The sequence below is a fragment of the Scomber japonicus genome, chromosome 6 (assembly GCF_027409825.1).
Source record: "Scomber japonicus isolate fScoJap1 chromosome 6, fScoJap1.pri, whole genome shotgun sequence".
Taxonomy (NCBI): Eukaryota; Metazoa; Chordata; class Actinopteri; order Scombriformes; family Scombridae; genus Scomber; species Scomber japonicus.
This window is the reverse complement of record NC_070583.1, coordinates 5,921,983-5,944,563: the sequence shown is the minus strand read 5'-3', so window position 1 is coordinate 5,944,563 and position 22,581 is coordinate 5,921,983. Positions and strand designations below refer to the sequence as shown.

At 39.5% G+C, this 22,581-nt stretch overlaps 2 protein-coding genes across 5 annotated transcripts in view; one reads left to right on the top strand and one right to left on the bottom strand.

Annotated features, from left to right (window-relative positions):
- The window catches only part of LOC128360804 (alpha-2-macroglobulin-like), a 29,480-nt gene extending 12,076 nt beyond the window's left edge, over nt 1–17,404 (bottom strand). For all 3 annotated transcript variants that reach the window (XM_053321314.1, XM_053321315.1, XM_053321313.1), the window contains exons 1-15: nt 17,252–17,404; nt 15,484–15,664; nt 15,131–15,287; nt 14,565–14,617; nt 11,710–11,730; nt 6,947–7,112; nt 6,791–6,875; nt 6,507–6,657; nt 5,770–5,887; nt 5,558–5,667; nt 5,315–5,482; nt 2,758–2,982; nt 1,528–1,591; nt 1,251–1,396; nt 76–225 (exon numbers count right to left, since the gene is read on the bottom strand). In XM_053321314.1, the coding sequence (XP_053177289.1) occupies nt 76–225; nt 1,251–1,396; nt 1,528–1,591; nt 2,758–2,982; nt 5,315–5,482; nt 5,558–5,667; nt 5,770–5,887; nt 6,507–6,657; nt 6,791–6,875; nt 6,947–7,112; nt 11,710–11,730; nt 14,565–14,617; nt 15,131–15,287; nt 15,484–15,664; nt 17,252–17,337 (1,881 nt within the window). In that variant the 5' untranslated portion in view covers nt 17,338–17,404. The remainder of the gene's footprint in view (nt 1–75; nt 226–1,250; nt 1,397–1,527; nt 1,592–2,757; nt 2,983–5,314; nt 5,483–5,557; nt 5,668–5,769; nt 5,888–6,506; nt 6,658–6,790; nt 6,876–6,946; nt 7,113–11,709; nt 11,731–14,564; nt 14,618–15,130; nt 15,288–15,483; nt 15,665–17,251) is intronic.
- Nucleotides 17,405–18,465: 1,061 nt separating this feature from the next.
- On the top strand, nt 18,466–21,926 carry lyrm9 (LYR motif containing 9). 2 transcript variants are annotated; one of them, XM_053321328.1, is made up of 4 exons: nt 18,466–18,799; nt 20,496–20,639; nt 21,525–21,617; nt 21,701–21,926. In XM_053321328.1, the coding sequence occupies exons 1-4, from the start codon at nt 18,779–18,781 to the stop codon at nt 21,716–21,718; spliced, it is 276 nt and encodes a 91-aa protein (XP_053177303.1). In that variant the 5' UTR covers nt 18,466–18,778; the 3' UTR covers nt 21,719–21,926. The 2 variants fall into 2 exon arrangements, with proteins under 2 accessions (XP_053177303.1, XP_053177304.1); XM_053321329.1 differs by lacking the exon at nt 18,466–18,799 and adding an exon at nt 19,309–19,396.
- The last annotated feature ends 655 nt before the right edge of the window (nt 21,927–22,581 follow it).

Genomic DNA, 22,581 nt, shown 5'->3' with positions numbered 1-22,581 from the left:
AGACAAAACAAATGTAAGACAGAACACAATAAATAAACAAAATCATCTATTGTATTGGTTGTGGTTGATCTTGACCTGGTCTACATTCAGAGTCTTCCCCGGCTCCTTGATGAGGACGCTCTGGTCCACACCACTCACACCACATAGAGAGTCTGGCTGGGCCATTAACTGCAAGGTGGTTTCCTCTCCTGGGACAGCTGAGGATGGAGAAAACTCTACTGACACCTGAAACAAATATAAAAGAGATACAGATCTTAAACAGGTGTAAACTTACTGTATATTCCTCCAGCAAATTGTCTGATACAAGTAGGTATGACAGTATGCACATAAAAGAATCGTTTAGGAAGATGAACTGATTGTTCACCCACAGATTTCTGTCCAGGAGCTGGTCAATTTGTCTGTCTAGAGGGGTGATGGATCTCAGTGGTGAATGGAAATGCATTGAAGTTATCTTAAAACATGATTAGATTTAATCCGTAGCAGATTTAGCTGACAACCCATGTAGCTCATGATTTTCATGATTGTGTTTCTTAAGATATAGTTCCATTTGCTTCTCATCTGACAAAAGAAAGCTATGAAATGAGGCATGCCAGGGGAAATTATTATTGTCACTCCCAACTCTGCAGTGCTGAGTTTGGTGTTTCCTTGTCGGGAGTGACAAGGTCCGAGCCTAGATGACAGATATTATCACAGTACATATTTCCATTATGATAGTCGTTCTGGCCTGACTTGAAAAGTCAACTTGACCAGCGAAAATATAACAAACAAGGGTTAGGGTTAGGGTTGATGGACAGAAACCAAGGATATTACAGCTCTGCTGTCTTAAATCTGCAGCCATGTGTTTATGTTCAAATTGCAAAAAATTGAAGGTCAGAAAAAAGGAACAGAAACAGACATTGTAACATAAGTTAACGTAGCTTACTTATTTAAAAAAGCCTATGGTAGTGAAGTAATTTCACCTTTTTTATGATCTTCACATTTGTTATATATATTGCATTTTCTTGTTTTTGTGGATACTGTGTTGTTTTAAGTTACTGTCTCTTATTGTTGTTTTTGTGTGGCCACATGTGGTCTGGAATAAAGTCAAATGCCTGGCCTGAAATATTGTCCCAGTCTGACACTGTACTTACTTGTTGCACAGATTAATCAAACCCCTGTGAAACTAGAAGCCAAAATATTAAACTACACATACATATAATGTATATGTAAATCTGAAAAGTTCAGGTTCATCATCTTCTTTTCACACTGACCTTGTTACTGAAGCATTTCTTTGTGGAGAAGTCTTCACTGTGGGCGATCACAATCTCACTGGGGAGGACAGTATAAGCAACAATCTGGACCATTGGTGCCATATCTGGAGTCACTTTCAACTGAAAGGACAACTCGCCTGCAGTCACTGAAAAAGAAAATCAAATGTTATGATCAAATCAACCAAGGCAACACAAATCCTACTAAACACTATTTTGTAAGTGAGAATGTGTCTACAAATCTCAATATATGGGTAGATTATTCTTACTCTTCACCTACCGGGTTCCTTAAGCACTGCGACCTTATGAAATTGTTGTCCGATAATGGCTCCTCTGGATAATATCTGGTGGAAATTAAAAGAAACATGAACTGTAAACTTTCCAGAGGGAGCTGCATGTGAGGGTGAATTTAATCCTAACTGTACGTCTGTACTGAAACCTGAATAACCTGCATAATAAAATAATACTCTCTGCAGTACAGGGGGACTCACCTTGACTTGACCCCATCAGTCAATCCTCAAATCTTAGCTTCAAACATGATGTGTGTCTGCCCCTATAGTTTAATGTTCTGCTTAACTGTTTGGTAGAGCACATTTTGAGTCACGACATTTTAAGTCAACCTGATTAAATCATCTCTACCACTGAGTTTAGGTATGTTATGCTAAAGAAAATCCACTAGATGTCACTGTGTCTTTAAATAGTGTGACTTTTAAGTTTGACACATTAAAGGAAGTTGGCAACAAAAAAGTCAACCCACACTGGAGACATGATTGCTGGAACTTTAAAAGGTATCATATTTTTTCAATATATATCTTTTCAGAGGTCTGATTATTATTTCATATTTTATTGATAAAAAATAAAATAAATATAGTAAGGGTCATTTTAAAACAAACAAAACAAAAACATGCTGTACAAATATTCATTTTATGGTAAAGGTAGTGGAGCTAAAGTATTATCATTATATATATATATGTGTGAGTGTGTGTGTGTGTGTGTGTGTGTGTGTGTGTGTGTATGTGTGTGTGTGTATATGGATACATAAACACGCGCACAAAAATACATACATACATACGTACATAATACTAACACTGGTAAAAACAACTATTTCCATGGTAATAAATATTAATAATAAAAAAGACAAATGTGGGCATACTAACATATTACTAACATTAGAACAGTACATAGTTGATCCAAAAATAATGCTGTTGCACCACCAGAGATGAATCTGATTTATCACTTTTAAAGGCAGCATTTCATTTGACTTTTTCTCTGTTTTTTATATTTGTAAATGTATTTGATACTTTTACCATGAAGTGACATATCAAGGTAGAGGCCTATATTAAAAAAACACAACTGTTGGGTCTATTTGAAAAACATTAACTGTTATTATTGCCCCAAGGAAATATTTCTAATTTTCTTTTTGAGAACAAGTAAATGCCTAATGGTAGGTTGTAGCCTTGATGTTGTGATTCATCTCAAAGTGTAAATGCTCTTTAAACCCAGTACTCACCAACCACATCACATCCACAAAGCCCTCGGTCTCTCCTGCTATAGCATATTGGATATATATGGTTGCTTTTCCATCACAGGGAAGTGGTTTCAACTTCTTCTTCACCTCTAGAGAGCTGACTGTTTTAGAATGAGGAGAAGATGGCTTGACCATAGACAGTGTCTGAACTGCAGTCCCATGGTGTAGATTCTGGTATGTTAGCTCCGGCAATAATGTCACGCTAGCCTGGATTGTAGAGAAGAAGTGCTATTAAAAAGCCAACAACACAAATAATGAAATATATAACAGTTATGGCTAATTATCATTATTTAAGGATTAAAGGATTACTGTCAGTGGTAGAAAGATCACAAAGAGACTTTTGATGATATTCTGTGAATTCCCTCCACTGAACAGGTCTGTCAAGCTTTAACATGTGGTAAGAAGTCTTACAAGAACTCTGACTTTATAGATACTTTATATCTCCTGTCTACCCTCATCTCTCAGCCATCAGAATTTGAATTTCAGACAACTGGCAGCTGCATGAAGTGTGCCTTTGCTGTCCAGTATACAAGCAAAATCATTCTCTGTCACAGTGTCCAAAACTTTGCCAAGCAGTCCATACGATGAATGAATTTGTTGTAGCTCTGCACCAATAACATCAAATGTCTGCATGCATCGGATTCTTTTACATGTTACAAAGACCTAAGTGCTCAAAAGTTGAACTGTTACACCCAGTGAACGTTTTTTGTCCAGATGGAAAGGAAGTGGTGGAAAGGAAGTCTACCTCTCTGAATGTGGCCTTCAAGTTAGAATCTATCTTTCACTCTTTGTGGGTATTTTCTCTATAATGTGTCAAAATGAGTCAACTTTGGAAATAGGTAACATCTCCTCTATGACATACTCTTTGAAGAACTTCTTCAGATCTTGTTCTCTACCACCATGTCCTGCTCTGAAATCTGATTTGTGTAGTTAGTGCATGCATGCATCGCTGGCATAGACACCTCTCTGTGGGTATCTGTGTTTTGTTTCTGATAAGTTTCATATTTCTGTGCTGCCATATCAGATCCTTTTATAAATTAGATGTTGTATTTGTCGCAGTTGAAAGTATTTGCTGCTCACACAAAGACAACAAAATTATTTGCATCTTTTACTGACACAAACTCAAAAAAATGACAGCTATGCCAGTTGTTGAATGTGTGCCGCCTCCCTCTGTCACACCGGTAATGTCAAGTTGAGTTTTTGTCCTGTCTCCATGTTTGTTTTGTGACTTCCTGTTTTATTTTGGTATTAACTCTCCTCTCGTTTCAGGTGCCTTGCCCTTCCTCATGTGTCACCAGTCTGATTGTCTTCCCTGATTCCTGATTGTGTCCACCTGTTCCCCATTTCCCTCCATGTGTGCTTATAGTCTGCGTCTCCCTTTGTCCTGTGCGAGTATGTCTTGTCTGTCGACCAGAGTACAAGCGGCCTGTCATAGTTAGTCATAGTTCATAGTTTATGGTATTGGTAATGTGTTTATTCCTCGGAAGAGTGAATTTTTATTAGACTTTTTGCCATTTAGTTTTTCAGAAATCCTAAGTTTAGTTCACCCTTTTTACCTGCTTTTGCCTCGATTGAGGTGCTTTTTGTTTATTGCTATTTTTTAAGAATAAAGCCTTGTCAGCTACTCCAGAGCTCTGTATCCGAGTCCTCTCCTTGAGTTCCTGCCTGATACCCTCTCCCTCATCCTCCATTCCATTTAACTTTTGGGCTCGTAGCTAATGTGACCTACCCTGACCTGTCACACGTACATGTCATAAGATAACCTACCTAGGACAACAAATAAATCAATTTCAGGTGACACAGTAATGCAGAATTACTTGGATTGGTAACTGTACTGTTTTGGAAATTGTAATCCCTTTGTAATCCCCCTTCAAATGGGTGTGTATACAAAGCCCTAATTTTGTATCCAGCCTGCTCATCACCACCATAAATGCGTGGTGTCTGTTTTTCAGGAGAATCATACAGTTTTGATCCATCTTTGTTTATCACTATTTACGCATCATGTGCAATTAACTGCTTCTTCCTCTCACAGCATCTTGTGTCCTCTTCCTCTGTGTAAATGTGTTTTTTTGGAATTTTCCTTCTGGGTATCATATGTTATACAGATTATAAAGGCCATCTAAGACAAATTTGAGTTTGGCCTATTTTGTATAAATGAAACCAGGTTTAAGGTGTTGAGTCAGTCAAATAAAGACAATACTCACATTCCCATATTTCATGGCAAGAGTTGTCGGTCAACTAACTCAACTATTGAAGTTCCATATTAGCTTCAGCTGAACTTCAGAATCCACTTTTACACAGGACGAGGGCTGTTTTATTGTGTCAACCATCTCTTATATTGGATGTTACCAAACAAATGTCTCAACTTTGCCCATTAGAAAGGGGTTGATGCATTGATTCGGGTTGATTGGATGTTAAAATCACTCCAAATTAAGAGACATATTATGCATGACAGTTTATTAGTGTAGCTTTTGCATCTGCATATTTTACTGTCATCATGTCTGACTATGTTATTAAAATACCAGAATATTTGACTTACTCTTAGTTGAATGTTGTCGTTGTGATTAGTTGTGTTTATTGAGAAAGTGGCGATACCATTGCTGTCAGTAGTGAGGTTCTGTCGGCCTCGTGCTGGCCTTCCTTCACCCAGAAACAAGTAGACCAGCTTGTCAGGAATAGGTGTATCATTGAAATAAACTGCTTTAACCTGATGGAGATAAAAAAGATGTAGTATTGGAAATGCACATGGCTTCAGTTACACTGTGTACAGAATCACACTTACTTTTCCCTCCACAATTGCCCCTTTGTTATAAATCTTGGGTGTGTCAATAAAAGACAACTTTCCAACGGTGTAAGATAGCTCTATTGTTTTCCCTTGTGAGTGTGAAATACCTACAAGAAAAGCATCTATGTTACTACAGTGTGTGTGTCATAGTGTTAAAATATCTTAAAACAACAATGATTTAATTATTGTGAAAAATAACTCAAACTTACCTGTCCCCTCCTCTTCCATGCTGGTTTTGAGAAACAGTTTATCCTGCAGGAACCTTATGGCATTTTTAGTAAAAGTGAACATCGGAATCTTAAACGTTGCACAGCCATTCTTTTCTGTCTAGATAGAACAAAAATAAAAATATAATATTAAAACACATGAGCACAATTGTCGCTGTGAGTCTGCTCATAGGCATGACAAAGCTCTGAGCAAACCACTGACGCATCTGTAAATTTCAGAATGTCTTTGCAACTGTATTCACTCAATGTGGACCTATTACTATTAAACTGTATGCAACCCAAACTAAAAGATACATGTGTTGATTTCAGAATTAAGCCCAAAAGTCCAATTCAGATTGCCATCAAAGAACAGGTCATTGAAGAGGTTCAGTCCTCCACTTTATATATCAGTTGAAATAAAGGCCATCATGACAATCTGCAAAAGTTATTATTGCTTAGTTTGGTATCTAACTGAAGCTAAAATGTCATTGTCAGGGGGATCACCTGTCAGGGGATCACTAAAGTTTCAGGATTCCTCTTGGATCGATAAAAAACCTTTGGCTTCACCAGCCACGAACAAGCTACAACATAAATTGAATAGATTTACCTCACAACCATGTAACCACTTAGAGCTAGGCACAAAACCTCTTGGTTTGTGTTAAATGTGTGTTGCATATTTATATCATGTGTTTTGTTTATTTTATTACATTTTGTGTTTAATGTAGTTAAATCAACTGTACCTTCTTTATCTCCCTGTAGCACGGCATAGACATGTCAGGGTCTCTCTGTCCATGTCCACCAAACACAACAATCCTATACGAGCTGTGCCGACCTCTGGGTCGGCACAGCTCAAATTCAATGCTGCCTGGCACAGGCTGTCCATAAGTATATCTGATTAGATGGGAAGTTTTAACAAAATCACCACATTGTCAAAAAAGGTTCACCAACTCAACAATACAGATTTAATTTCATATCATCATAGGTCATGAGGCAAATGCATCTGTGAGAAAGCCCCACCACTTACTTTGCACAGACGTCAACTTTGATTTCTTCATCTCCATAGCTTATCTCATCTGCCACTTGAACTTTTACCTCAAATTTTGGCAAAACTGAGAACAAAATATAGATATTATTCTTCATTCATTACAAACAGTGAAATGAAAAAAGGAATACAACTCACCATATTTCTCCACCTTGAAATGGTGATTGTTTTTTTGTCCATCAATCCACACAATTAATTTATAGGTTCCTTCAGTGGCCTCTGAGTTCAAGGAGTAAGACAGTTGCAATATTTTACCATTGGCTGTGGTGTTAAGCCATTGTCCAATCCGGTTGCCTCTAGCATCCTGTTAAACAAATAATTGGGAAGAACATGTATTTACCAAATGCTGGAGCTGGGCAACAGTGGTGGCACACTCAAAATGACTAAATTCATGTGCAGTGAACATCCACCAACACCAGGTTCAGGTTTTTTCAAGTTTGTCTTGATACAAAACCAATGTGCCATGAAATGTGTAAAAATGGGTCTTAGTCAATTTAACAGTTCCTACTCTCCATAGTGACCGTAAAGCTGTGGTCAACAATATGCAACTACAGCATATGAAATGAGAAGAAGAGGGTCAAAATCCACAACCCCCATTCCCTGTAAACATACATTCCAAAGCTTCAGCAACATCAGTTAGCTGAATTGAGTGGATATTTTGTGAAGTGATTCTATCAAATGAAATGTCCTCTTTTTGGTGTCCAAAGATTGAATTTCTTCATTGAACTGTGGAAGAGGAACTTAGAAGGGATTACTTTCTTTAAAATATATGTTTTTAGGCTTTTTTACCTTTATTTATACAGTAACTGGCAGAGAGTCTGAGAGGAAACCGGGATAGAGAGGGGAATGACCTGCAGCATAGTTCCTTGGCTAGATTCAAACCAGGGACTCTGCGATTACATGACTTGCTCTAACCACTCAGCCATCAGGGTGCTCCAGAAGTGATCATTTTCTTTGCAGATTAGATGTCGGGAATATTTTTTGCAATCTGTAATTTTTGAACACTACACTTTTGATAACAACCTGCTCCAACTCTGAGTGCTTAAGGTCAGTCACCAGCTGTTCTTGTTATTCTCCAAGCCACCTCAACATCCTCCTGCCTCAGTGGTGGACATGGATTAGGATTTGCATCTGTTTTGTGTTCTAGAGATTTCCTTTGTGGTATCCTGAAGGGATAGGGTTGCTGGCAACAGCTGGCAAAATGAACATAATTGCACCAAGACTCAGTAGAAGAATGTCAGCAGCATCATATGGTAGCATAGTATGTGCTTCACTCTGTGACATGTGAGTGAAAAGTCTGTTCTGACAACTACTAGAATTTATCCCTCCACAACAGCTCAGCAACATTGTGTAGAAACTAAAAGAGGGAATTGTGTACTTAACAGTCTGTAACTTTGGAACATATTGACTTGATTTAGCTAACTGAGTTTGCTGAAGCATGATATTACCATCAGCTGACCTTTGGAACACATATATTTGCACAGAACAAATATTGTGGATTTCGGTTCTCGTTTCTAGTTTAGTGGCATTCAGAGGTAATAAAGTGCTGCTTGAAAGTTTGTGAACCCTTTTAGAATTTGCTCAATTTCTGAATAAATATGACCTAAAATGAGATCAGATTACCATCCAAGTCCTAAAACTAGATAAAGAGACATCAGTTAAACAAATGAGTCCAAAATGTTACGCTTGTTTATTTATTGAGGGAAATTATTAATTAATCCATCCATGACCTCATCAGAAAGTGCATCATGAAAAAAGGTAACTACAACAAACACACAATTTGTTCTACCAAAGAATGGTTAGAGTAAAATAAAGCTCATGTTTTGGAACAGCTTAGTCAAAGTCATGATATCAAGTCCACAGAAATACTATGGAAGGACCTGAAGCAGGCAGTTCATGCCAAGAAGCCCAATATCTGTTCTGTAACGACGGATCGGCTAAAATTCTTCCAAGCTGGTGTGCAGGGCTAATTAACAGTTACCAGAAATATTTTGTTGAAGTTATTAGTTAGATCACACCAGTTACTGAAAGCAAGTGTTCACAGAATTTTGCCTCACACAAATAGGAAAGATAGAAGATGTAATAATTTGTAATTTGTAATCTGGAGATCAGGGCACACCCTGAAGAGGAAACATGGGACCCCCTTCCAGTGGACCCACCACCCGTAGGAGGGACCAAAGGGGTCAGGTGCAATGCGAGCTGGGCGGCAGCTGAAGGCGGGGACCTTGGCGGTCCGACCCTTGGCTGCAGAAGCTAACTCTAGGGATGTGGAACCTCTCCCCTCTGGTGAGGAAGGAGCCTGAGCTGGTGCGCAAGGTTGAGAAGTTCTGGCTAGATATAGTCAGCCTCACCTCGACGCATAGCAAGGTCTCGGGAACCAGTCTTCTCGAGAGGGGTTGGAATTTACTCCAGTGGATGAAAGGGTAGCCTCACTCTGCCTTCGGGTGAGGGGACGGATCCTGACTGTTGTTTGTGCCTGCTGTCCAAACAGCAGTTCAGAGTATCCACCCTTTCTGGACCCTTGGAGGGGGTGCTGGAAAGTGCTCCCTCTGGGGATTCCCTCATTCTGCTGGGGGACTTCAACGCTCACATCGGCAGCAACAGTGAGACCTGGAAGGGTGTGATTGGGAGGAATGGCCCCCCTGATCTGAACCTGAGCTGTGTTTTGTCATTGGACTTCTGTGCTCGTCACAGATTGTCCATAACGAACACCATGTTCAAGCATAAGGGTGTCCATATGTGTACTTGGCACCAGGACACCTTAAGCCGAGTGGACCATGTTCCGTGCCTCCATTGTCAAGGCGGCTGACCAGTGCCGTGGCAGTAAGGTGTCGGTGCCTGTCGTGGCAGCAATACCCGAACCCACTGATGGACATCAGCGGTGAGGGATACCATCAAGCTGAAGAAGGAGTCCTATAGGGCCTTTTTGGCCTGTGGGACTCCGGAGGCAGCAGGCAGGTACTGACAGCTGCGGTGGTCGCTGAGGCAAAAACCCGGACATGGGAGGAATTCGGTGAGGCCATTGAGAGCGACTTCCAGATGACTTTGAAGAGGTTCTGGACCACCATCCGGCGTCTCAAGAGGGGGAAGCAATGTGCCGTCAACACTGTATACAGTAGGGACAGCGCACTGCTGACCTCGACTCGGGATGTTGTGCATCGGTGGAAGGAATACTTCGAAGACCTCCTCAAACCCACGACACTTCTTCTGGTAAGGAAGCAGGGCCTGGGGACCCGGGTGTGGTCACCGAGGTGGTCAAAAAGCTCCTCAGTGGCAGGGCCCCCAGGGATGGATGAGATCTGCCTGGAGTTCCTTAAGGCCCTGGATGTTGTGGGGCTGTCATGGCTGACATGACTCTGCAAGATCGCGTGGACAGAGGTTCTGGACCACCATCCAGCATCTCAGGAGGGGGAAGCAGTGCGCCGTCAACACTGTGGGGCTATCATGGCTGACACAACTCTGCAACGTTGCGTTGACATCAGGGGCAGTGCCTCTGGATTGGCAGACTGGGGTGGTAGTCCCTCTTTTCAAGAAGGGGGACCGGAGGGTGTGTTCCAACTATCGGACGATCACACTCCCCAGCCTCCCTGGTAAGGTCTATTCTGGGGGCACTGGAGAGGAGGGTCCGTCGGATAGTTGAACTTCGGATTCAGGAGGAGCAATGTGGTTTTTGTCCGGGTCGTGGAACAGTGGACCAGCTCCTCTGCAGGGTCCTTGAGGGTGCATGGGAGTTTGCCCAAACAGTCCACATGTGTTGTGGACCTGGAGGCATTCCACCATGTCCCTCGGGGAGTCCTGTGGGGGGTTCTCCGGGAGTACAGGGTATCGGACCCCCTGATATGGGCTGTCCATTCCCTGTACTGCCATTTGTCACCTGTCCTGTTCATAATCTTTATGGACAGGATTTCTAGGCGCAGCCAGGGTGTTGAGGGGTTCCGGTTTGGTGGTCTCACGATCTGCTTTTTGCAGATGATGTGGTCCTGTTGTCTTCATAAGACCGTGACCTCCAACTCTCATTGGATCAGTTTGCCACCGAGTGTAAAGCGGCCAGGATGAGAATCAGCACCTCCAAATCCGAGTCCATAGTCCTCAGATGGAAAAGGGTGGAGTGCACTCTCCTGGTCGGGGATGAGATCTCGCCCCAAGTGGAGGAGTTCAAGTACCTTGGGGTCTTGTTCACGAGTGAAGGAATGATGAGGCGGGAGATCGACAGGCGGATCGGTCGGCGTCTGCAGTAATGCGGACTCTGCACAGAGCTCGGAGTAGACTCGCTGCTTCTCCGCATTGAGAGGAACCAGATGAGGTGGCTCAGGCATCTAGTTAGGATGCCTCCTGGACGCCTTCCTGGTGGTTCAGGGCACGTCCCACCGGTAGGCGACCCCGGGGAAGACCCAAGACACACTGGAGAGACTATGTCTCTTGGCTGGCCTGGGAACGCCTCGGTATCCCCCGGGAAGAGCTGGACGAAGTGGCTGGGGAGAGGGGAGTATGGGCTTCCCTGCTTAGGCTGCTGCCCCACGTGACCCGACCCTGGATAAGCAGCAGAGCATGGATGGATGGATGGATGGATGGATGGATGGACAGTTTTAGGACTTGTGTACAAATCGAATCGCGTTTTACGTCATATTTATGCAGGAATAGAGAAACTGTTAAGGGTTCACAAACTTTCAAGCCGTACTGTAGCTTTAAGGTCAGTATGGAGAGTAGTACTCACTGTACAATGGAGGTTTATAGCGGTACATAATGGCACATCAGTATAGAAAAAAATACTGGAATAAAAATCACCACTGGCTAACTGAATTACTCCTCTACATATACAATTTCACAACAATAAAAACATGAATAAGCATGAATAAAAAAGCACTAAGTTGTGGGTATTTTCTTGTTTACCACCGTCTTACCTCAAGTTCAATAGTGTCGTACTGTAAAAAGAGAGCAGAAAGAGATTAGTTAAAGTGTGGGTTGTTTTGGTTGTTTTAACAACAACTTAAATAATGTAATAAGCTTCCTCAAATAAAATGAAACATCAATATGTGTTTCATTGAAATCAGACACAACAAAAAGGTTACTCATTCTAGTAGAAGGATGTACCACAATCCAGTGTTGTAAGTAATATTTTACTGTTCTGTTAAATGATGAGCAGCCATTTCGGTGTTTTGCTCTAAGTACAGTTGCAGCCAGCGAGACACCCAATGTAGATTGCAACCTTCTTTCTTGCTTTTATTCATCATTGAAAAATAAAATTGACTTCCTTATATCTCACACTGTGAAGTCTTTTCATGTTAACACAGTTTCATTTTGTTTCATTATTCTCTCACAATGTTTCCCTGCTGATAAATGTTGCAACATTTTGTAGTGAACACGGCATCGGGACGGCTCAGCACATCCTCTGGTCAGAGGATTTTTGACCCTCAGATGAGGAAATCGAACCAGGCTTGATATAGAGACAAACAGGGTCCTTCTCTTGGACAAACAAAGATCCCTTATCATTCCATGGGACAGAATCTGTCGAATGGAAGGCTTTCAGCTAATTGCAGGGGGGACCATTAAGTGATAATTCACTTTGTAAGAATGAGCGGGTTTGTCCCATCTTCCCATTCTTCCGGTCATAAGGTTTAACCCGAGGCATGAAAAATGACCTTTTTCCACCCCAGACCCGGAGTGGGGGACAAACTCGGGTCTTCTGACTACCCACGTGTAGCCATTCTGTCCTTCTCATCAGAGAAGAGCCACACAGACAACGGTCGTAAACTAAAAGACACATTCCTGACTTCCCCCTCTCTGTGTCTCCTGAAACCACACAGAGCATGAAAGTGAGAAAATTAGTGTTAAATACTCAAGTAAGAACATCTTAGTGAAAAGTATGGTTTAAACAATACCAATTACTTATATCCTTATCAATTACCTAAAGAAACCTCCACTGTAACAGCTATTACAGTGATCATAGATAAATGTGTATTTGAAGAACTGTGATTATACTTTCTTACTTACTTTAATTTACTTACTTACTAAATTTTGGTATGAAAATGCTTGTTTAATGTGAGAAAGTGTCACACTGATGTTATGCTTACATTTTGGTGATAATCAATTATCTATCATGGAATAAGTAGAATAACTATGTGTTATGCTTGATCATACTAATCCTCTTCAGGTTTTAATGAATGGCAGCTTGATGAATCAAGCTGAGGTCATATCAATGCCAGAATAATACATCTTGTGTTCTGTGTTAATAGATTATAGTATGCATTTTATAATCAGGATTAAATATTGAATGAATGATGATGATGAAAAGTTACATGGTAAAAAGCTGGAAATTAGATCCTCAGAGTAGCTGTGATGAATCTGATTAGCTGACACACAAACCCTCCCCAGGGACAAAAACCAGCTGCACCCATGAACACACTCTCTTACTCTCTCTTGCTCTTACTCTTCTTGGTCTTAGTCTTTGGTCTTAGCATGACCTGAAAAGGGTTTTGCAGACCTGAACAGGGTTCTGCTCTGTCCATCTTCTCTTTTCTTCACCTCACACATTCTTAACTTAATCTTTACTTATTCTCTATCTAAGTTTTCCTAAGTCTTGTAATCTTGTAACTTTCACCAGCAACGTCTAGAGAAAAGGCTCTTTAAGTAAACACGTCATTAAGTTTTGCATTCAGCCTGCTTTTGACATTTTTGATGATTCTGACGCTGAGATCTCTCCAGAAAGAGAGCTAGTTAAATTAGACTTTTCCTCCATCTTTCATCAACCTGAGAGAACTTTTGAGCAGACAAACGTCTGTCAACCCTACGACTCATCATAACTGAGAGGAACAAAGTCTTCCAGCGGACAACGGCCGGAACAAGGCAGTCTGACGGAAAGGCCAGCCGAACCGGACCATCTCATATCGCCCGGACCTAAGATGCCCTCTGAGATCTTCCACTTGGTGTGCGTACGCGCTGTTCTGGACGGACAGCTGAGACCCTCCATCGATGAAAGTAGGATCCAAATATTGCATTAATCAAGGGTTGATGTCAGATCGAGTAATTCAGATTTCCTTTAAAAGTAAGGCTCAGTAAAACTTATAGGCTAAGTTTTCTTAGTTTCCACATAATTACATATCTTTCATTTAAATCCATCATTCACCATCATCTTTCATTCATGTCGCTATATCGAGTAACCTCTTGAATTCATATTGTATTGTATCATCACCTTTAATTTATCCATCATTTATTAGTAGTGTGTAGTTAATAAAACCCATAAAACTCAATCAATTGTGTATGTCTATTCTTTGAAGTGATACAGGGGATCTATTGAACCGTAGAGCCACGAACTTTAGATATTTGACTGATTCAGAAATGTATTGATTTATTAATTATTATGATTTATTGATTTATTAATTGGCTAATCAAACAACCAATTAAGAAAAATCTTTTCCTTCATACGAAGGTGGTGCCCCTTATTACGAGAGCTTTTTTCAATATCTTTAAGATACATAATCCGCTACAATTTGAAATTTGAGTGTCATATTTGAAGACTTTTGACACATTCAGATTTACCTAAGGGGGGCTCTGGTTGTACTATTAACCCAGAGGATCAACAGCAGCCCTAACACTGAGTTATTTATACATAGTGATTAAACATATACCCCAGGCTAAAGAGCACTATCATGTGATTAATGGTTTGGGGTACAAATTAAAACCTGCACCATTATCATTCAGAAGTACTTAAACTGTTTTTTAAACATCATCGTGAACAGATGACAGTTTAAACACTCACCAGCTGACTGACAGGTTTAAACTTGGTGTCCAATGAAATGACTCTGAAATGTACTGAGAGAAATGGAAAAATATTACATGGATGTTTTACAACTCATGGACAATAGTGTCAAACATTGTAACAGGCTGATGAAATGTGTTTCTTTTATCCAGCCAGACATTGTCTAATTATCAAAGTTTCAAATGAAATACAATTAGAGTGAGGCAAAAGTCACTAATAGCTTTTCATTATCTGTGCTAGTCTGTCTCGCATCTATTAACTTGGAACAATATTTGTCAAAATCAATGTGATGTACTAAGATGTACTAAGAGGTCTTCAGTTTACTGTTGCACTGCACCTGTCTTATCTGTTTAACAGTTCAGTTCTTACTGTTTCTTATATTATTCCAAAGTTTCAAAAATCTGAAACCAGCATGCACTATGCTAAAGGCTGAGAGAATATATACAAACACACTATGGATGTGGTACTGCAGTCAGGAAAGACAACACATGCTAACAAGAATGCAGAAGCTTTACTTGATAAAGAATTGTACTATGATGCATATTACATCATCTGTTCAAAGTTACCTGTTTGTCCAGGGAGGTAGATTGGTTTATCTGTTTGGACGAATGTCATTGGTTTGTAGACTTTGATCATGACTTTCTTCAATTCTTTTGAGTGAAATGTGTCGCCTTGTACCTCCACCTCCAATTCCTGCACCACATTGTTCTGCACTAAAGGAGCCTGTGAAAAAGGATCATTACATTGTTTTTTGCTTAATCTGCTAAAAATATAAAAATCTGGAGATAAACATTTTTTATGTAACTCAAGTCTAAATATCAATGGTAAAAATATTAGACGAACATTTAGGATACAAACATTCTTTTGTCAAATAAAGAAAATGAAATCAAATGAATCAAAGCCCGTTTTAGGACGTGACCTGAAACTGCGTGCAGGTATGAAAGTCTGTGCTGGATGTCTCCTTGAAGAGGGTTGTGTTCGTCTCTTTGGACATCAGAGTGACGGTCATGACAAGACTCTCGCTGGGCCGCAAGAGACTCACACAGAATTTGGTCTCAGCTCCAGCTTCAAGAACCGCAGGAAAGGTTACCATGTACTGTCTACAGCCACAGAAACATACACACATACAGTAGATATTAGGGGTGTGCAGACGAGCCGATATGCATCTAGATCTACAGTCTATGATCTAGATACATGGGGTGCGATACAATTCAGGGGTGATACATTTTAATATGGAACGATTAGGTACAATTCGATTGGATATGATGCTATCTGATACAGTTCCTTGTTTAAAGTAGACATTCATTTTACATCAGAAGTCAGTCCTATGAATGACTACAATTTAAATAGATACATCTCATAAAAGAGCAGGGAACAAGTATTTTTGTTACTTTATTTCATGTACGGGTTCAGAACCATGTCATTGTGTTTATTACTGTAATACATTGCACTTTGAGAAGTTTGCAAAGCCCCTCTGTCAATGAAAACAAATTTAATATTTAGTCTTCATTATTGGCACAAATTAGAAAAACTAGTAAAGGAGATGAAAGAAATAAAACATTTGGAGAGAGTAGTATTCAAATATATTCAAATGAATTGCATGACATTTGATATTCGTTCGAACTTGAGTTTTGACAAAAGTGACAGCGCTAATGCTCACAAAAGAGAACAATGAGCATGTTACTGAGGTAGAAATTTATAATAACAATTTCAAAAGAGCTTGTCTCATTTCATAAGTGCTTGAGCCAACACAAGAGACTTAAGACAACAGTAACAGTAAAGGCCCATTCACATCAAGAACTATAATTATAACTATAACTATAAGTATATAGTTTTAAAAATGGTTGTAACTCCAGTGGATGGTGGAGTCCACACCACAACTATTAAGCCAAAGACAGTAGTGAACAATTGTTGGATCACTTTCAGAGTGATTTGATGAATGATAGAAACACTGACAGCCAATCAACATTTTTCCACTAAACCATACAGCAATCAAATCTGCCTCCAACCTGACATTTACAGTACAACTTCAAAACTTGCAAATATCATCTTCATTTTGGAAACTGAGTGATGACTTATTGACTTATTTATATTAATTTATTTTATTGTGGTTTTGCTCCTCTCTCACCACAGTCTCTCTTTATTATACAAAGATGCTGGAACTTTGTTCTCTATTATAATGTGAAAAATAACAAAGTTAGTAAATCTTTTAGACTTCAGATCTGTGCTCATACTGTGTGTTACTGCAACAGCAGTGCACTTCTACACATCAGGCTTCAACATTTGCTGCTGTCAGTCAGCTCAGTTTGGTCTATAAATATAGAAACATCACAGCAACTAGTGTCTGCAATAATTCTTAATGTTACTGTGACGAGTATCATGGTAGTTTTATGGGAGAGAGAGAGAGAGAGAGAGAGAGAGAGAGATAGAGAGAGAGAGAGAGAGAGAGAGAGAGAGAGAGAGAGAGAGAGAGAGAGAGAGAGTTGTAGACAGTGAGCTGATGAAGCTTTCAGCAGCACAGCAGCTACATAATTCATAATTTCATAACGGTTATTTGTTACACAACCTACTAGATACCTTACTGAAACTCATGCTGGGAAAAAAGCAGCAAATGGCAATAATCTGGTCTGCATCAAAAACATATTACATAATGTTAAATGTTTTTCAGGCTGTGAAGGTAAACTTACGGTTCCGCCACCACTTGACCCACAAACATCCAGCTCAGAAAGACAAACAGTGTCCATGTCCACATCTGAATCCCAGGAAGACCCATGTCTGACTGTGCTGAGCCCAAAAGTCAACATTTTTGAAACATGCTCTGCTATAGAACCCCACCCCCTGTCACCCACACACACACCCCCTCTACACACACACACACACACACACACACACACACACACACACACACACACACACACACACACACACACACACAAACACACAGACAGATTTCCACATATATGCAAACACACACCCACACACTGACAGTAAGTGACTGAGATACATTTTGTTTGTGGTTGGTTATTACTGTAAAACATCAAACAATATGAGAAATATACAATATAACAGGAAAATAAGTTAGTTTTCAATCCCACACAGCCAGGGAAACGTTTATCAAATCAACCACACATTACAATCATCAGGCTTTATTCTACATGTTCCCCTAAACATGTTCCCTTATAGTTTGTATGCCATTATATTAGTGCTGCATTGTTTCTCATTCTCTTTTAAATTTTAGATTCAATTTTTATGTTGGTGTTTTTTAAGGGTTTAGTTCTGTAAGACATGATGAAAGTCCTTGGGACACCCTGGTAACCTGGTGGTTAGTGCACCCACATTGAACCACAGTGTCAATACACCTTTGATGCATATTGTTCTCCCTCATGCTTGCCATAAAAAAAGTTCCATATAAGACACAGTATGTGGTTTCAGCACAGGAGTGAGCATTCCTCTACATTTTTCTCTGACCTCAACTCTTGTGAAGAATCAATACAACTTTCTTTCCAAATATGAGAGCACATGGTCATGACTTCGTACCACTAACATGTTTTGTAATGTAGATGTCCTCCACCTTCATCACCTCCCTTGCCTTGCTCCTGCTGAAAATAATAGTTAATCGAGTGAAAATGACCTTATCAAAAGGAACATAGTTATCTAAAGAAGTCAATTTACGAGTTAAAGGTGCAATAAATAACATGTATTTTTGTATTCCTTCAATATTTATTTCATTTTGAAAGCAAGGTATTTTGTTGTTTTCCATTCTCATTATTTTCTTGTGAAACAAGTTAATATTTTGTGTTTATCTATGCAAGGCTCCTTTTATTTGTTGTAATTAATTATCCTCCCGTGGCCAGTGGTGTTAAATATAATGACCAAGCTTCAGTTTGTTCCTTTGACAAGCGCAGATGTGGTATGTACTGAAACAGCTCTGTGATTTAACTAGATATTAATCTACTGTATGGACCTGCCTTTATAGAAGTTTAACTATATGTTGTCTCATTTGAGTTGTTCTGTCACGTCTTTTTGATCATCAGGCAAGGAGCTGCACAGATGATTGTCACCACCGGCCACATTGATTTGTTTCATTTCAACAGTCTCTTCAGTCTGCTGAGGTTGATCCGAATAGATGAGGGTTACATAAGGATATAGTGGACTAATGGACCTGATGGTGGAACAGATTTGACCCATTTTACACATTGTTGAGCATCTATAAAATGTATTGTGCATTTTATAAGGTAGGCTAATAATAATTTTGGTATGTAAACTATTAATCTGCATAATAAATAGTAGTCTAATTACATGGGTCAAGTAAATGTAGTGTATTAATAATCTGAACTTTGGTGGAGTAGAAGATTAATAGAAGTATAACATTTCAATACTCAAGTTGAGGCAATTTAAAATAGTACTTGATTAAATGTACTCTACCAGACCAGCAGCAGAGGGCGACAGTGTTTCAATGTAATACATATGCTGCTGACCACAGTTAAACACCAGAATAAGACATCAGTATATAACATCCCTGCACAGTGGGTCAAATTATTTTTCCTAGGATGGCGAAATCACGACCCGCCCTACTTTACCTCTGATTGGCTTATGCCTGTTACCTTCGTTGTTTGGGTTGGCTAGGTATAGACACGAGAAGTGAGTTAGCGTAAAACAATTGGGTAAGCCAATCAGAGGTAGAGGTGGGCGGGTCATGACTTCGCCGTACTATAAACACAATTTTGTGTACAGAACAGACCTACAGACGAGTAGTTTCATAAAGTGACTGGAAGCATGTGTTGAGGATGCTGGGTAACTGCTGACAAACTTCACCACATTTCACAGCCACAGTAAGTTCAACCTTATCATTGGTTTAATGGCGATAATGTAGCCACTGTGTTGTAGAAGCGACAGCTCCGAGCTAATGTTACATTAAACCTCCTGATAAGCTCAGTGTAGCTAGCCAATAAAAGCCTATAAGCTAAGAGCTGAGGTCAGGAAACAACACAACACTTAAAGTCTATCAGAATAATGGCGCATTTTAAATAATAGGGCTTAGTAGCACTTTAGCTCGGTCGTTTGGAGGTTACTATAACACTGACAGCTAGAATAAACATGGGTGTTCTTAAGCTTTGGGCCCATTTCACTTAAGAAAATTGACATTCGTGATATTTTTATGACACACACACACACACACACACACACACACACACACACACACACACACACACACACAGAAATGTAATATCACGCTATAACATCATATACTGTGACTCTGCTGTACAAATTCGTACTTCCTGAGTTAACGATATTATTCAAACCATGCCTCTCAGACACATGTTAAGGATGTATATTGTATCACAGACATCTACTTTAATGCGTAGTTACATGCAGATTAAATGCTGGCTTTACAGAGGCTGGAATCCTGGGAATGATTTTTATGATTTGAGAAGCAGTGAATTGTGAATTTTTTATACTGCATCAATTGGAAACCCTTTTTAAAAAAACTAGATTATTGTGCAATGACTTCATTGAGGTATAAACAGAAAAGAGCTGCTTAAATAAGTTAACTGTCACGTGATGACAGAGACATAAACAGCCAGATCTAAACAACCTTTCATAACCATGGTAACAATCTCTTTACATTTCCTCTCTGCACATAATGAAACATTTCTGAGGCTGCTGGTTATTCTTGCAGTGCCTTGCTGGTTTTGAATGCTTCACATCCCTTGACTGTTCTCTTCAATAGTACATTTTAAATAGATTTTCTGGCCACTTGCGGGAAGCCGGACACAGCCTTAAAATATTGACCTTATAAAGTTGAAGGCACATTTCTAGAAGATTCAGGACAATAGGATTATCAAACTGGAGTCATGATCTTATGTTTTTATGGTTTGAAAAAAGATACACTGTCAGTAACCTGAATGAACATTTAATTTCTGTTTGCAGCAACAGAGAAGGGAAGGAATGCCACCTGTAGTTGGAGCTGAGTTGATCCTAACACCAGTGCAGCTCTATCGACATCTCCTCAGATGTTGCAGACAGTTACCAACGGCAGCAATGCAGAAGCACTACCGGCATGCAATTAGACAGGTGAGGTCTGCATATGCACCCATCTAACTTAAAGCCATTGGACATTGTATTATATATAATCTTTATCCAAACCATAAAACAAGAGAATGAACTGCTAATGTTATATTGCCTAGCTACTTTTAAAAGTGAGAGTAACAGGATGTGAGATAATCTCATCTGCACAACAGTATATCCTATGTGTCAAATCTGCAGTTCTCCACATTTATGATTTAATTCCAGGTCTTGTGTTTTATTCCAACATGAGAAGATATGCATGTTTGAGACATTCAAGTCTTCTACTATTGTCCCTGAGCCAGACACTGAACTTACTCTACTCACTAAAGTCATTGCTGAGCTTTAATGAGTCTAATAGAGCAAGAATCACAAGCAGTCAATCACACAATAAACCAAGTAAACCAACAGTATCTGGCCTTTTGAAACCACTATTTGGAGGTCAAACTCAAAGTTAGCACAGTCACAGGAACAGTTGTGGTGTTAAGTAACAAAACTTTTTAAAGCTAAAAATAAATACATGTTATAATAATTCTAATTGAAACCTCAGTGATTATCAGATGATAAAATTAAATGGGAAAACATCATGCAGTATCACTCATTCACCAGTAGATGGTGGTCTGACTCTCTGCTCTCTTCACTGGGACATTCACCAGAATATAATCACACAGTCTCTCCCTTTTTAGTCACTTTTAGCCTTTGCTTTTACTCCAGTACGTGGTATATGATAAATCATATACCACGTATGCAGTATATAATATAATCATTACACCTGTAGAATGTGCTTTTCCTAACTAGGAGAGCAGCTTCAGCATTTGCCAGGTGCTAACCTATTATGAGCATAAAAACATATACCCCAAATTGACCTGGTGCTTTTTTGCCTTTTCCCTCCAGAGTTACACCAGTCACGCAGATGAAGAGGACCCAGAGAGGATCCAAATGATTATCCAAAGAGCTATTTCAGATGCTAACTGGATTCTTGATAAAGTAGGGATTAAGGCTCTTTAGAATTTCATGATGGTATGAAGTAGATTCCCTCTGCAATATGTAATTCTCTTTTTCATTTACAGTATACCAAGAAGAAGTGAGCTCTATAAACCACAAAGGTGGCCACCACTCCTGCATTCTGCTGTCACTGTCTCACTAGTCAGGTTACTACTATACACTGTATGATCACTTCTAAATAAAGTATAATGTTATTTTTTATAAAGTGTATAATGTTAAAAAGTGTACATTCTGTTCAGACTGAAATAAGATGACTGTGCACTGTATTTGTTTTTCATTAAATAAATGTTCATTAACTACAGCTGTGTTGTCTTGTTTACAGCAACAATCCCACTTTAGACATGAACAGATACTCATGCCCACAGTCATCAACATTCAGTTTTGAAATGAGCACATTTATAAGTAACAAATAAAGGGTGCAAATGGTTAGAGCTGTTACACCAGTTTGCTATTACCAACAAATAAGCCTCATGCTGTTCTTCAGCTTTGAACATTTCAGACACCTAAAATAATATCATTAAAGGGGTAACAACACCAAGCGTACATGTCAAAGTTAATTCACTAATTCAGAGGAATGTGAACAGTGGGAACATTATGGGAAATTCTGATCTTTTATATAATCAGAGAGAGAGAGGAAAATTGGAGCCAGTATTGCACTCACATAATGTCAGACTCATGATGGACAGGTTTTTTCCCCATAAAGGATCAAAATTGATGCAGCAGAACCAGAGATGTTGTCTTTTTCTATTCCACACATTCTGAACCAAATCATTCATTGTGCCAAGTCAGCTGTGTTATGCTAGTTGCATCTAATGGAGCCTGAAGCTGCTATGAAGAGTTGCCTATAGAAGTCTGGTAACCTCACTTTAGACTTCACACCTCCAAATTGTTTTCATTTTCAAACTTCACAAGTGATCACCTGAGTTCATTCATCAGATTTCACACA